At 42.6% G+C, this 16522-nt stretch overlaps 1 protein-coding gene across 2 annotated transcripts; it reads right to left on the bottom strand.

The window, feature by feature from the left end:
* Positions 1 to 5431: 5431 nt before the first annotated feature.
* On the bottom strand, positions 5432 to 11588 carry LOC137427480 (uncharacterized). Of its 2 annotated transcripts, none has more exons than XM_068117013.2 (2): positions 11546 to 11577; positions 5432 to 9443 (listed from the first exon to the last, which is right to left on the bottom strand). In XM_068117013.2, the coding sequence occupies exons 1-2, from the start codon at positions 11568 to 11570 to the stop codon at positions 7219 to 7221; spliced, it is 2250 nt and encodes a 749-aa protein (XP_067973114.2). In that variant the 5' UTR covers positions 11571 to 11577; the 3' UTR covers positions 5432 to 7218. The 2 variants fall into 2 exon arrangements, 1 of the variants encoding a protein (XP_067973114.2); XR_013623496.1 differs by lacking the exon at positions 5432 to 9443 and adding an exon at positions 10067 to 10606 and having other exon boundaries at positions 11546 to 11588.
* Positions 11589 to 16522: the final 4934 nt, after the last annotated feature.

Genomic DNA, 16522 nt, shown 5'->3' with positions numbered 1-16522 from the left:
AAAGAGTTTGTGTCTGTTATGTATCCATCTTGTCCACCCCTTGCTTCTGCCCCAACCCCTCATTCTCACATGCATCCCTTGTACGTCCGTCCGTCTCAATCCATTTTGTCCCTCGGCCCTGCTGTTTGTGTTTCCACCTCTCTTTCTGCTGTTCCTTTTGTTATGTTGCATCCTCATCCATTCTGTGTTCCAGCTCTTACACGAGCCTTGACTTTGCATACAAAAAAATACGGATTTGCATGACAGCATGGGAAAATTCAATTTAATGCATTTCAATGTACAAGCACATTTGATGAATAGGTCCACAAAAAAAGCTCAAATAATTTCCTTCATTGAAACAAATGCAAACTCCTTCCCCAATGGGGAAAACCCCATCGTGTAATACCCACTGTGCTCGTACGCTTCTCACTTATTTACAAACTCATGATCTTTATTGGATTGCTGAAGTGATCATTTATGGTTCATACTTCCATGCTTTCTGAGACTGGGATGTTGAAGTTTTTGATTACTCTGCATACATTGGTGTGCCTTTGTGTGTATAGTTGTTCTGACATGAGGTTTTTACATCCCGAGAGAAGGTGAGTGGTACTGTCTGTTTCTACCTTACAGAACTGGCACTCGTCCAATTGACTCAATCCGCCATGTTCTTAAAACTATTGGCATAGCGTCCTTGGTATTGGGAATTTATTATGACTTGGTCTCCATCCCAATTTAGTTGACCTCTTCGTCACAACTCCAATGAATCTTTTTTGTATTCTCCATATCTGTCCAGCTCTTTTTTAATCATATTGCTCTTTTGTCGTTCTCCCAATTGTAGGTGTATATTTGTTGATATTTCATTTTATAATTTTCCTTTATCTTCTTTGCAATTACTGGAGATGTATTCATTGCTGTTTAAATTTAATGTGGACTATCTTCTTTTCACACCTGTTAGAGGAACTGTTTTTGCAAGGTGGTATCTCTTACTGGATTTGGTAATCTATTGGGCTTTTCACGTACTCAGCCAGTCATGCACTCGTCGTTATGTGCACATGGTTAAACTCCATAATATTGGAACACTGGTACTGCTTTCATTTTGTTTCTTGGGGAGAGATATGGTTTTTTGGATTAACCTCGCTCTCCATTGATATTCTTTGACAATTGTTTTGCACATTTCATTGTGATGTATTCGATGACCTTCTTCGACTCTCAGTGGGTCCAGGACCACACAAAACAGGAGGGGCGAAAGGTTGCCGCCCCGGAGCATCCTCTGTCGTATTTCCCTCTGCATATTTTGATCTTTCCTTCCGAGTGTTGTAATATCAACGTGGTATTGCAGAGCTCTCCAGCACTTTCGAAATTAATTTGATTATTTATTGTATGGCTTCTCTCGTTGGTTGTTATCTCCATATGCGGGTTTTCCGAGGTGGGAGGAAGTTCTCCTAGAACTCAAAATCTCCACCCTCTTTTTCGATAAAGGATCATTATTCGTGAACCAGATTGTGAAACTTCATTCTGAAGGTGGGATGATGAAGTTGGAAAGAGGATTGACGAGAAGAGGAAGAAGTTCAAGGAGTGGCAGAAGGCGAAGGGTACGGGAGCAGAAGAGGCAGAGCATGAAAGTTATAAAGCAACCAAGAAGGCTGCAAATAAATAGGTAGCAAAGGCGCAGGAGGCATATAGGAAAATGTTCGGAGAATGCTTGGATTTGGAAGAGGGTCAGAGAGCGGTATTCAGGATTGCAAAGCAGATAGCGAAAGAGAGGTGTGATGTGATGGGGGTGAGTTGCTTGAAGGATGAAGTGGGACAAATCGCTGTGGACCCGGATGGAATTAAAGGAAGATGGAAGAGATATATCGAAATGTTGTTGAATGCAGAGAATGAATGGGATGGCAACATAGAGAGTAACCCAGTTTTAGGACCGGCAGAGAAGATAACTGAGAAGGAGTTGAGGGAGCGATAAAAGCAATGAAAACTAGAAAAGCGGGAGGGCCGAAGGGAGTTGTGGGAGATATGTTGAAGGCAGCGGAAGTTGGGGTGTGAAGAGAATCACAGAGATCTGTAAATCTGGTGGTGAAAGAAGGCCACATTCCAGTGGATTGGGAACTGAGTACGCTCGTCCCTCTATACAAGGGGAAAGGTGACCCTCTGGACTGTGGCTCGTATCGAGCGATAAAGTTATTAAAGCATGGAATGAAGGTATTGGAAAGGGTGTTGGAGAAGAGGATGAGGAAGAAAGTGAAGATCGACGAAATGCAATTTGGATTTATGCCAGGAAGAGGAACGACAGACGCGCTTTTTATTGTGAGGCAGTTGCAGGAGAAGTACATAGAGAAGAGGAAGAAGTTGTTTCTTGGGTTTGTTGATCTGGAGAAAACATTCAATAGGGTTCCACACGGAGTAGTGACGTGGGCATTGAGGAAGTTAGGAGTGGAGGAATGGTTGATCAGAGTAGTGATGGCAATGTACGAGACAGCACGCACAGCTGTGAGGACAAAGGATGGGAACAGTGGTGAGTTTGAGGTGAAGGTGGGAGTGCATCATGGGTTGGTACTAAGTCCACTACTATTTGTAGCTGTGATGGAGGTGCTGGCTTGGAACGTAAAGGAGGGTTTACCGTGGGAGTTGTTGTATGCAGATGATCTGGTGTTGATTGGGGAGAGTGTGGATGGACTGAAGAAGAAGATGAACCAGTGGAAGGAATGTATGGAGGCAAAAGGTCTGAAGGTGAATATCGGAAAGACGAAGGTGATGGCAAGTTGTAAAGCATGTGGTGAGGTGGAAAGAACTGGGAAGTGGCCGTGTGCAATGTGCAGGAAGGGTGTCGGAGTGAACTAATTTCAATGTACAATGTGCGCTGAGTAGGTTCATCAAAAATGTAGTGGTTTGAGAGGGTCATTAACCAGTGTGGCAGCTACATTCTCGTGTAAGGTGTGCACAAAGGGAGCTGCAGATGGAGGAAATGTTGAGTTGGCTCGAGGAGAAGGCGTGAAGCTCGAATGTTTGAAAACATTTTGCTACCTCGGAGACATGCTGAATGGAGAAGGTGGATCAGACTCGGCAACGGTTGCTCGAGTGAGATGTGCATGGAAGAAGTTTCGGGAACTGAGTGGCGTGCTGACGAGGAGGAAAGTGTCGTTGAAGCTGAAGGGAAAGGTGTATGCTGCATGTGTGAGAAGTGTTATGATTTGTGGGAGTGAGACATGGGTAATGAATGTAGAGCAGCAACAAAGGCTGGAAAGGGTGGAAATGCGAATGGTTCGGTGGATGTGTGGAGTATCGTTGAGAGAGAGGAAGAGAAATGATTAATTGCAAAAGATGATGGGAATAGAGCCTGTGATTGATGCTGTGAAGAGAAACAGGTTGAGATGGTTTTAGTCAGGTTCACTATGTTTTTTTGTTCACAATTTTTGGAGATTAGCAAAACTATACATTTTTGGAATACTCAGCATGAGGAATCCAAAAATTAATGTTGGCATTTGCGTAGACACCTTTGCGAAAATGACACTCAGGACAGTGATGAAGATCTGTAAAAGCATATTCCTGAACGGTATAGACCTAGTAGATCCTGTGTATAGGACTTATCGTTCAATCTGATACTAACAAGGCTGCTTTCTTGCTTTATAAACCCATACCTATAACTTCAAAGGACTTGCAATATCATGTATTATGTAATGCAGTTATATCACAAATATAAAGACAATGGTTTTCAATTATCTTTGTTTGTTGCTTTTCTATAATCCTGAGCACTATTTTGAGGCCTTTATTGGATTCCTTGACCCAGAAAGCATAGGATTAGCATATTTAATTAAGTTTCTATGTTGACTAGAAGCCGAGATAGCGCAAAATATGTATTTTATTGTGGCCATTTTGAAAATCCAAAATGGCGGCCATGCAGGTGTCTGTGCAAATGCCAACATTGATTTTTGGATTCCTCGTGCTCTGAATATTCCAAAAATGTATAGTTTTGCTCATCTCAAAAATTTTTGAACGAAATTATATTTGTTGACATAGTGAACCTAACTAATTGGTCATGTGTTGAGGAAGGATGAAAGTGACTGGTTGAGAAGAGTGCTGGAAATGAATGCAGAGGAAGTAGAGGACGGGGAAGACCGAGAAAGACTTGGCTGAAGGTGGTGGAAGAAGAAATGTGGGCAAGGGGGTTAACATGGGGAGATGGAGAAAATCGGACAAAATGGAGAAGATCGTCATGGGGCCAACAAGGCTAACCCCCGCTCTAGCAGGGAAAATGGCCTTAAAATGCCTGTTGTGTTGTTGTCATTCTCACATCTTTGTTCCAAGCAATCTTTTTAGAATCTACACTGAACTTGTGACAGCCTCCTCTTGTAGCTCGTTTATAGTAATATTCCCCATAATGATTTTTAAGTGCTTACTTAGAGTTTTCTTGATCATCCCTATTGCTCTGACCATCACTGGTACAATTCCAGCTTTCTTCAATTTCCAAGGCATCTTGACCTCATTTTTCAGCTCCCGGTATTTGAACATTTTTCTGCAGCTTGGTTTCTGCAGCATTTCGTCCACAAAGTCATTGGGAACTGAAACCTCAATCAACAATGCCGTATTTTCCTTTTTGTGTTTGAGCACGATGTCCGGTTGCATTGCTTTGTTTGCAATGTCCACACTTGATGGGATAATCTTGTCATGTGTGAGCACGATATGTTCGTTTTCAAGGATCGGATTTGGTTTGTGTTTCCATGATTGTTCTGGAACCGGATGTTGACATGTTTACAGATGTGCCAGTGGATTACTCTACAGATGCCGTCATGTCTTTCTGTGTACAACTGTTCTGACATGAGTTTTTTTACATCCCATAAAGAGGTGACTGGTACTTTCGGTTTCTACCCCCCAAAACCTGCATTAGTCTGATTGGCTAGATCCTGTCATCTATCTATAATTCCAGCAATCTCTGTGTGTGTGTGTGTGTCTGTGTGTCTGTGTGTGTGTTTGTTTGTTTGTCTGTGACCGCTGTTTCTCGACAACCACGGGTCCGATATACTTTAAACTTGCCAGGTATATTGCTGGGGACCCGAGGATGTGCCTTTTCAAGGTTTCATATTAATCGGACAAGTAGTTACCGAGCTATGTCCAAAAAACGATTCAACCAATCAGAGAGCAGCGAGCTATCACGTGTGCCGAACGTGCCGAATAGACTCTGCCTCGGACGGCACATTTGAGAGCGTATTCATTTATTTCACGTTGGCAAACTATGTTGGCGTTAAACTATGTTTTAAAACTAATTAAAACTAATTTGCCATTCTTTCGCTTTCCTGCGCCTTTGTGCACGCTATGGCGATTTCTTTACCAAACTCCGCAAGCCGTTCGCTTTGGACAAAACCATTTCATATAAATAGAGGGGGGGGGGGATTGTCACCGTACTCGCAAGCCGTTCGCTTTGGACCAAACCATTTCATGTAAATAGAGGGGGGGGGATTGTCACCGTACTCGCAAGCCGTTCGCTTTGGACCAAACCATTTCATGTAAATAGAGGGGGGGGATATAATTTTAGATATATATATATAGTACGGGCATGCCCTAGTTCTCTTAAAGGCATTAGTGTAGTGTTCTTGGTCTGGGGCATTTATGATGACTCAATATCCATCCCAATTAATCTGACCTCTTCTTAGCCATTCCAATGAACCTTCCTTGTTGATACCTGTTCTGTCAAGCTCTTTTTTGAATCTTCCTGCTCTTTTGTCATTCTCCCATTTGTCAGAGTATCTACTGATATTTCTTTTTGTAGTTTTCCTTTTTCTTCTTTGCGATCATTGGGGCTGTATTTGTTTCTGTTTCGTTTTCCTGTGTAATATCCTGCAATTGCACCTGTTTTTGGAATTTGTTGCTAAATGGATTAAGGATACCTTTTCTGATTTGGTGTTTTCTTGCTCATGTACAAATCTCATTTGATAGTCTGTTGAGCTTTTCGCATACTCCGCAAGTCCTACACACACTGTTCTGTGCACGTGGATCAGCTCCATCAGTCCACCTCCTCCTTCTCCTCTCAGCACGTAAAGTATAGGAATGCAGTGGCTTTTGTATAATAGCTTATGAATCGTTAAACGTTTCCTTGTTTTGGTGTCTATGCTGTTGATCTCTGATTGTGGCTTGTTTATAATTGCACGGCTATACTAGATACCGGTACTGCAAGTTGGTTTATCGCTTTCATTTTATTCATTGGAGAGAGGGATGACTTCAGAATTAGTCTCATTCTGCGTCGGTACTCTTTGCTGATTATTTTACACATGTTTTGTGCAGTACCTGGGGACCTTGTTCTATTCCGAGGTATTTGTAGGATGCTTCATTTTTTGTTCCTGTATTGTTCTGCATTCTTCGGTTGAGATATTGTGTGCTCTTTTTGTTTTACCAGATAGAAATGTACATTTGGCGCATTTGTCAAGACCAAATTCCATTTGAATGTCCTCCGAGTAGCGCTTCACTTGTATCAGTTGATCTGACAATTTGTTATAATTCGGTGTGAAGAGCTTTAGATCATCCATGTACAGTAGATGTGTCACCTTTCTCGTTTCTTTGGTAATTTATTGTTTCACGTTATATTGTATACGTGCTGTTGTTCATTGATGAGGTTACTCAGTGGGTCCAGAGCCAGACAAAACAGGAGGGGGAAAGGCTGTCACCTTGTAAGATACCACGTCATGTCTTTACTCCTCAGATTTCAATCTTTCCTTCCAAGTGAGGTTGTATCAGCGTTGCATTCCAGAGCATCATTGCTTTCTCTACCAGTGTGACTATTTGGGGGTGAACTTTGTATACTTGCATGCATTTTATAATCCATGAATGTGGGACACAATCAAAGGCCTTTTTGAAATCTATCCAGGCTGTGGATAAGTTGGTTTGTCGAATTTTCGAGTATGGTCTTGTTTAATAACAAATGGTCTATCGTTCCATAACATCCTCTCTTACATCCTTTCTGTTCTGTATCTAAAGCTCCTTGTTGAGTGAGGTGTTCGTAAATTTCATTGGTGAATAATCCTGTTGAAAGTTTGTATGCTGTTGGTAAGAATGTTATAGGTCTATATTTGTGGGATAGATGGGTTTCATTAGATTTTGGGATTAGAAGAGTTTTGCCTTCTGTGAACCATTGATCCATTGACTGTTCCCCTTTGATGATTTTGTGAAATGCTTGAGCGTAGTGAGGGTGAAGAGCATACAGTTGCTTCAGCCAGAAGTTTGGAATCCCATCCGGGCCAGAGCGTTTGAAATTCAGCGTTTTTGCGAGTTGTTTTCTGATTTTCTCTTAAGAAAATCTCCTGTGTGTATTTTTTGATGTTGATTTAAATGTGATGAACGAGCAAACACCTTGTTACAAGTAGAACATTTGTATGGCTTTTCTCCAGTGTGTGTCCTTTGATGTATTTTCAATTCTGATAAAAAATCGAATGGCTTGCTGCACACAGAACACTTATGGGATTTTTTTTCAGTATGTGTTCTTTGATGTTTGTTTAAATGATTTGATTGAGTAAAGGCCTTCGGACATAAAGAACACTTGTATGGTTTCTCTCCCGTATGCGTTCTCTGATGTCCATGTAGGTTTGACAAACTAACAAACACTTTCTTACAGACGGAACACTTGTAGGGATGCTCTCCAGTGTGTATCCATTGATGAATCTTTAACGTTTTTCTTTGAGCGAAGGCCTTGCTGCAAACTTCACACTTGTAGGGCTTCTCTCCTGTATGCATTCTCTGATGTTCATGTAGGTTTGCCAAACAAGCAAACACCTTGTTGCACTCGGAGCACTTGTAGGGATGCTCTCCTGTATGTACTATTTGATGTAGGGTTAATTGCGTTGACTGAGTAAAGGCTTTGGGACACAAAGAACACTTATATGGCTTCTCGCCTGTATGTATTCTTCGATGTTTGTTTAAATGTGATGAATAAGTAAAGGCCTTCGGACACAAAGAACACTTGTATGGCTTCTCCCCCGTGTGAATTCTTTGATGTCCTTGTAAGTTTGCCAAACAAGCAAACACCTTGTTGCACACGGAACACTTGTAAGGCTTCTCTCCTGTATGTGTTCGCTGATGGCGTTTTAACGCTGTTCTGCGAGCGAAAGCCTTGCGACACACAGAGCAATCGAAGGGCTTCTCGCTAGGATGTGTTCTTTGATGTTTGTTCAAATGTGTTGCATGAGAAAACGTCTTCGGACATGAAGAACACTTATATGGGTTATATCCCGTATGCGCTGTCTCATGTACATGTAAGTTTGACAAACGAGCAAACACCTTGTGACACACCAAGCACTTGTAGGGATTCTCTCCAGTATGTAATTTTTTATGCATTTTCAATCCTGATGAAAAAACAAAGGCCTTGTCGCACATGGAACACTTGTAAGACTTCTCTCCTGCGTGCATTCGTTGATGACGTTTTAATGTTGTTCTGTAAGTGAAGGTTTTTTCACACATGGAACACTTGTAGGATTTCTCTCCAGCGTGGATTTTTTGATGTGTTTTCAATCCTGATGAAAAAACAAAGGCCTTGTTGCACACGGAACACTTGTGAGACTTCTCTCCGGTGTGTTTGGTTTCATGGATTTTCAATCCTGATGAAAAAGCAAAGGCCTTGTTGCACATGGAACACTTGTAGGGCTTCTCTCCCGTGTGCATTCTCTGATGTCCATGTAGGTTTGACCAAGAAGCAAACAACTTGTTGCACACGGAACACTTGTATGGCTTCTCTCCTGTGTGTATTCGTTGATGGCTTTTAAACGTTGCTCTGTGACTGAAGGCCTTGTGACACAAGGAACAATCGAAAGGCTTCTCTCCGGTATGGATTATTTGATGTAATTTCAATCCTGATAAAAAAGGAAAGGCCTTGTTGCACATGGAACACTTGTATGGCTTCTCTCCAGTGTGTATTCTTTGATGGCTTTTTAATGTTGCTCTGTGACGGAAGGCCTTGTGACACACAGAGCAATCAAAGGGCTTCTCTCCAGTATGTATTTTTTGATGTATTTTCAATCCTGATAAAGAAGGAAAAGCCTTGCTGCACATAGAGCACGCGTTGGCCTTCCCTCCAGTGTCTATACATTTATCACTGAAGCTTTTTCTTTCTGCAAAAGGCTTCCTGCGAACAGCACACTTGTTGGGCTTCTCTGCCGTATGTACCTTTTGATGATCTTTCCATGAAGATAAACGATAAAATGCTTTACTGCACACTGGACACTTGTGAGATTTCTCCCCTGTGTGACCTATTAGATGTGTTTGTAAACATGACAAGGACGTAAATGTTTCATTGCAAACAGAACACTTGTGTGGCCGCTTACTCCTTTGGATCTGATTCAGTGTCTTCGTACAACTTTGACAATCGTTGGACACGCTGTCAAACTTATCATTGTCCTGACACAACGTCTGTGTCGTATCCTCGATGATAGAAACGTCCGTGTAGAACTGCGAACACTTGGAACAAGAAAACGACTTCAATCGATTCTCTGTAAAGACAATTCCAGAATATAGTATTAAAGAATGACGATTTGTGTGAAAATATTGCAAAATTGAAAAAAAAAAAAATTGCTGTGATTACATGAAATGTTGGCCTTCTGAAAATACTTTCTTAAGCAGTAAAGGACATGAAAAAGAAAGATCGAGAATATTACACTTTGCCAAATAAGCAAACAGACTCGACCTGAATGAACACTTGGTAGGGATGGGAAGCATAGTGTGTTGAATGGGTAGGGGATGCAACACTGAATGGGAGAAGGTTAAAGATAAAACATCTGTCATCGAATAATCTCAGGTAGGAAGCCCACTCTTGCACTTTTTCTGACTGCTGCCTGATGTCAAAAATCCCACAGAGGGCAATTGAAACGTCAGTCACAATAACTGAGGTATCTATATGGAACCACCTTCAGAGGCCCTTTTACCCCGCAGAGCAGGGATTGGCCTTTTTCGGGCACCGTGGTCCCCTTTTTTTGAAGCAATGTTTTATGGCCAGATGCCCTTCCTGCCGCCAACCCTGTTAGTCGCCTTTTGCAACGCACAGGGAATTACCAGTGGACTGATACTCAATTTGCCGACCTCGGAAGGATGACAGGCTGAGTCAACCTCCCTGGCGTTAATTCAGCGATCGACCGGGATTCAAACCCAGGATCCTAGGATCCCAAGCTGGCACCCTAACCGCTAAGCCAACACCAGGTTAACACCTTTCTGTATCTATATGATGTGCCAAAATGTCAAGCCTTGATAAGTCTCATGTATCCTGAGGCTTTTTTTATTCTGTATACATAGTTGTTACGTACTGATCTGCTCAGTGTTCTTGCACGAGCTTTAAATTTGTAGCAAAAAAAAAAAGAAGAAAAGAAAAGGGTTTGCACGACAGCAAATGAGTTGGGTTGATGTACAAGCTTTTTTTGTTTGAAGAAAAGCAAATTTATAATTAAAAATACATTTCTCCACCTACAATTTTAGCAAGTTCACATTTGATGGTATATTAGCAGCTTTGCATTTAAACACCAAGCTAGCGTCAAGTGAGGTATGACATGAACGAGACATTAGAATTTCTATTTTACAATTGTATGCAAAACAAAACTTGGAACTAGAAAGCATCTGAAAATGGAAAGCCCGTCATCATCCGTTTGTATTCAGACGTCTTCTTCTTCAGTATGCCACAGTAAAAAAAAATAAAAAAATAAAATGGTGATTTTATGCTACCTTTGAGCTTCAGATCTAAAAAATAATAATAATAAACTTCTAGCTTTGGATTAGTGAACCAATTATGTGACCCAATATGCAAATTCTTTACATTTCAGGTCTATCACGTGAAAATTGGCAATTTTTTTGCAGCCTTGACCTTTGACCTTTTGATCTAAAAAACCAATCCGCTTCTAATTTTGATTGGTGAACCAATTCAGTGACCCAATATGCAAATTCTTAAAATTTCAGATCAATCGGATGAAAATTGATGATTTCATGTAACACTGACCTTTGACATTTTGACCTTTTGACCAAATTATTAACTTGCCTTCTCCATATTATCATAATAAAGCTTTGTTGAATATTTGATGACAAAACTCAAATGGTAAATTGAAATTTCAGGTCAATTAGATGAAAATTTATGATTTTAGGTGATGCTGACCTTTGACCTTTTGACAAAATTATTAATTTTCCTTCTCCGTATTATCATAATAAAGCTTTGGTGAAAATTTGATGACAAAACTCAAATGGTAAATTGAAATTTCAGGTCAATTGAATGAAAATTGATGATTTTAGGTGACACTGACCTTTGACCTTTTGAAAAAATTATTAATTTGCCTTCTCCGTATTATCATAATAAAGCTTTGGTGAAAATTTGATGACAACAGCTCAAATTATAAAAAGGTTATGTCACGGACACACATGGACACACATGGACACACACGGACACACACACACACACACACACACACACACACACACACACACACACACACACACACACACACACACACACACACACACACACACACACACACACACACACACACACACACACACACACACACACACACACACACACACACACACAATAACAACTTAAGAAATTATCTAAAAGTACCTGGTGGTTTCTGTTGTTTAGGCATTATTTGTGCCCTGGTTCCTCTTTCCGTTGAACTCTGCATCTAGAAGCACAGAAGTAACAAAAATATTGTACACGCAGTATGATGCGAGGGCTTACTTGAATTTGTGCACCCTTTCCGGCAAAACGGTAATGGCGTATTGGTGTAACCTGATATCTAGGTCTTTTTTCTATTAATAGAACAGTTTTATTCTTTTTATAATCTACCCTCATACATCTTTGTTTTGACAAAGCTTAGTCCATGTAGCTTATGGGGTAAATGTACAGCATTGGGGGGGCGGGGGGGGGGGGTGGGTGGGGGGGGGGGATGGGATTAGAGTCCCTTTATATACAGAGTTGTGACATAGAGGGTCCGGAAAAATCTAGTCACGTGATTGCGTGGAGCCATTTTGAGTCCATCGCGGACAGGATCAGGATCGGACGCATATTGGTCAGTGTTTTAACGTTCCCGCTGTACGCAGCGTTCTCATTCGTGTTTTACATCGATGGATGTGCCATCTTGGTGCGCGGAATGATGTCACCGCGCCAGCGAGCCATCGTGTCCGCCACAACGCGGATGCGCCACAACGCGTGCCATTTCGTGGTGCACAGGATGCTTTCATGGCTGAAAAGAACGTCACAACAATGTTTGTGGAGAGAGCAGAGCAGATAACGAGAGATGTTCACTTCCCAACGTGCCACAATCTGAAAGCCAAACTGCTTACAAAATTCATCAACACACGCTTACACATCTTTTGTAAGAAAAAGACATCAACACAGGCAACAAGCTGCACAAGCAAAGAAGGGGGGTGAACTTGGCAGCAAGAGCATGGCAATGAGACAATTGGCTGCAAAAGTGAAATAGATATTTCCATTGGACTTCAGTTGCAGGACTGCAATGTGCTGTACACCGACAAGCTAGCAACTTACGTGGATAATTGGACTAAATAATCATTTTGAAAATGTTATCATTAACATTTTCTCTAATATGTTATTTCAACAGGGAATAATACACATATCCAAGTTATTTTAAAGCTATGGACTAACATACATTTCAACATGATATTTCTGAGAGGGAATGATTGTAATATTGGTTGCAAATTAAATAAATGTACTGTATGAATATCTCGCAAAGGAGCTCTTTATGAATGACGAGAATTTGAGCATGTATAGTTGTATACTCTGTTTTGAGGTACATGAATCAAAACTTACAAATTGTTGTTTATATACATGTACCAATGCCCTCTGCTAAAGGCACTTTCCTGCCTGTGGTAGTTAGTACTCCAACAAGTGAATGACATGCTTTGTTTTTAACAAAATTATGTAATTTGCTATAAAAGTGGAAGGTTACAGGTTCACGGTTTGAGTATTAATCGTAAATGAGTTCAAAGCCTTTCACAATGGTCTCTGAGACCTTCGTAAAACAAATAATAAAATAAGTTTTATTTTTTGTACTTTCACATGGAAGATAGGATTATTGTCATTCAAAATTTTCAATGATGCTTCAGAAAGAATTTGCTAGAAACCAATTCATGCCAGTGATACAGTTGTATGCCACAACTGAGAAAGGGGGGGGGGGGGGGGGGTATGCATTGAATGTATGTATTTGTGTGTGATTGTAAATATGTAATTTGTATATGTATTAGAGAGAGTGTGTGTGTGTGTGTGTGTGTGTGTGTGTGTGTGTGTGTGTGTGTGTGTGTGTGTGTGTGTGTGTGTGTGTGAGAGAGAGAGAGAGAGAGAGAGAGAGAGAGAGAAAGAGAAAGAGAAAGAAAGAGGGGGGCAGGGGTAGGGGGGCTAATCTATTTTTGGTGGGATTAATATATGATCGGCAACATGCAGCAAAGTTTAGATTAATAATTTAAATATGAAAATTAAACAAACACAAATATATACCCACACACGATAAACAAGGTCAAACAACTGCAGAAATACAAAGATAACTCTTAACATTGTATTGTACATGTACATGTATAAGCAGGGAGGTGAGAGTTCGAGTCTCGCTCTCGCCTCCCTGAAATTAAAATGAGGCTGAAATAAGCAGCACGTGTACCTGTCTAGTTCATTCCTTCTTTGTCATGGTTCTAAATGTCTGTGACTGTTAAATCACAACCAGCTCTGTGATTTTCTTCTTTATCATATGGCTCTTAGTTGTCATAAATCTTCTATTTTGTCATCTTCACATAATTTGTTCATTATCAACATGGAAAAGACCATTCCCATCTCTCATACATAGAGAATATAATGGAATACACGGTTCAATGCACTAGCGCCATACGGCGGCTCCGCACTGAATGGACTCAAAATGGCGTCAAATCGTTCGTTGTCGCTACTCTCTCTATAAAGGGACTCTAGATGGGATGGATAATACTGTTACGTTTATGGGGGATGGGAAATGCAATACCTTAGGGCCAGGTAGGATTGTGTAGGGTAGTGTGCTCCATATGTCGTGTAGCCACCTTGATGTACATAAGTCAGGCCGGATGTCGCGTAAGGTTGTATATTTGTCTTCATGGCGAGGGGTGGAGCTATGTTAATTAGTTAGAGGTGAAGGGTAAATTCCCTGTATGTAAATGCCTGTGTGATTTTTACTTTGTTCCTTATGACACACACCACACCAGCCATGCACTCCGTACCTACACTAAAAACACCATATAAAAGTGACCGGATTCGGACATGGAACACCACCGCTGATTCCGCCAGCCGAGTCATCATCTGGGACAGTGGGAGGGACTGTGAAGCCCCGTCCCGAGGGGTGGTGATTGGTCCGGGTGAGGACTGCTGCGATGGCACTCGCTAATTAGAGCACACGCGGACGTCATCGGATGACGTTGGAGACCGGGGAACAAAAAGACTGAGTCCTGGCATTTTCTCTTCTCTTGGCTTTGGGTTTTACTGCAGACGGGCGCGGCTCGGCTCTCTTGGCTTTGGGTTTGACTGCAGACGGTCGTGGCTCATGCTCTCTTGGCTTTGGGTTTTACTGCAGACGGTCGCGGCTCGTGTTTTCTCTTGGCTCTGGCTTCGCGGATGTGATCACGGGCAGACGCACTCTTCCTCTTGGTCCGGGTGATTGGTGCAAGCGGACGCATCCTTTCCCTTGTTCGTTGGTGCTGACTTCGTGACATCAGTGTGCCTGAGGGACCTAGGTGCTTTTTGGAGCGTGGGACGAGGACGGAGCTCAGGCCTGTTCGCTTGCGTCGTCGTGGCGGTGAATGCGGCTTCGTGCCAAGGCGGTGTTTTCCCACGCACAAACTCAGGGACCCATGCGGCAGCCGACGTGGTTTGAGGGCCGCTCAGAGCTGAGTACACACAAATCCACACGCAATTATTTTCCATTTATTTATCTCCTTGTGTTGTTGTTTTACGAGTGCGTGTGGGAGTGCTCCATTTAGGATTTTGGTTTTACCGTGCATAACTTGTCCTTGGCATTATTTTTTAAATTAAATCCCTTTATTGTTGAACTTAAATTCCTTGTCCTGTCCCGTTTAATTGTCGGTGGTTCGGAAAACCCGTTTCGCGCCGTCCGTCCAGGTAAGCTTCGCTACCCTCTACTACTCCTTGCCTCACGCATATAAAGAAGGTCTGCCATAGTTGAATGAACGCCTCGGAGGTATGTCCCAGGATCTCACTCCCAGACACCAATTGTTACGGTAATTGTACAATTGGTGTTCCAAAATTTGGGCTAAATAAATTTCGTCCCAGGTTCGAATCCCAACTCCTGACTACCAATTGTTACGGTTCGCGGTTAAGGATGTTATATTTGCCGAGCGGAGGCTCCGCGACCGAACAGTTGTTCCCCGACTCACCCGATTCACCCAGACGTTGGCCGTATCGCGCCACCGCTATTCAATCGGGAAAAGACTAAGACGACGAATGCAAAGAGGAAGAAGAAGACGTACAGAAGAGTAACGGGGTTTATTATTATTTACACACATAAGCAAAAAGAGCAGTCACGTTTATTTACAGGGGACATGAGATGCAGGTGACACAGTGAAAATTACTAGCTTATACAGACTTAGTTACTACCCAGGACAGCACGAACAAAACAAACTCACATAGGCAAAATGGGGAACTTGCAAGCAGGAATGGCTGGAAAGGATGAGCAGGTGGGATCACAGGGCACAGCAAGCAGGTCCATTCCGGGCGGGAAGCGGGGAGCCGGCAGCTCCTTGTATCCCGCTTCACAGCGCACACCGTCAGGGCTTCACGCGGCTGGTTGAAACGGGGTTGCACTCCTCTGTTGTATCTCTCGTGTAGCTTGTTTCGTAAAAGCTCCTCGGCTTTCTCTTGGACCCTTTCTTTTGTCGTGTCCCTCTCCACGCAGCTCAGCTCGTATTTTTCTTCCTCTCACTTCCCTTCCAGCACGGGTCTCTCCACCCAGCTCAGCTCAGCCTTTCTCTCACTTCTCTCCAGCTCATCTGCGATCTCAGCTCCCTTCTCGCATACCGTCAGCGCGGGTCTGACACGCCCTCCCCGGTTTCGGTACCGCCCTCTCCCCCCCGTGCTCTGTTTCGTGACCTTGTATGGTAATCCCACGGGCTTGTCTCCTTATTTGGGCATCGCGCCGACGGCACGCCGTGGCGAGCCACGGGCTTGTTTCCTTATTTGGGCATGGGGCTGCACAGCCCCGCCCTTCTTGGCGCGCCCTGGGCTTGCCTCTCCCTGGCGACCCCGCCCCTCCTGTTCAAACAGAGCACGGAGCACATATTCACTGTAGCAGCGAATTGAGAGGGCGTGCACCCCTCGCTTGTGAACTGCTTTACCCACAGATGGAGAGTTTGGCTGGGAAATGGAATTATTGAAGGGGAGCTATTCTCTATTGATTCGGTGCAATGGAGTGTCATTCTAATGGAAGACAAGGCCTTACTCTAAAACACATAATAAGATATAAGCTATCGAACAGGGGTATTCAATGATTGGCTGACGTGTTTGCCTTATGGACTAATTATGGGACGCCCTTTGACCTTTACACACTGG

The sequence above is a fragment of the Myxine glutinosa genome, chromosome 5 (genome assembly GCF_964187855.1).
Source record: "Myxine glutinosa chromosome 5, kmMyxGlut1.1, whole genome shotgun sequence".
Lineage (NCBI taxonomy): Eukaryota > Metazoa > Chordata > Myxini > Myxiniformes > Myxinidae > Myxine > Myxine glutinosa.
This window is presented reverse-complemented; position numbering and strand designations above follow the sequence as displayed.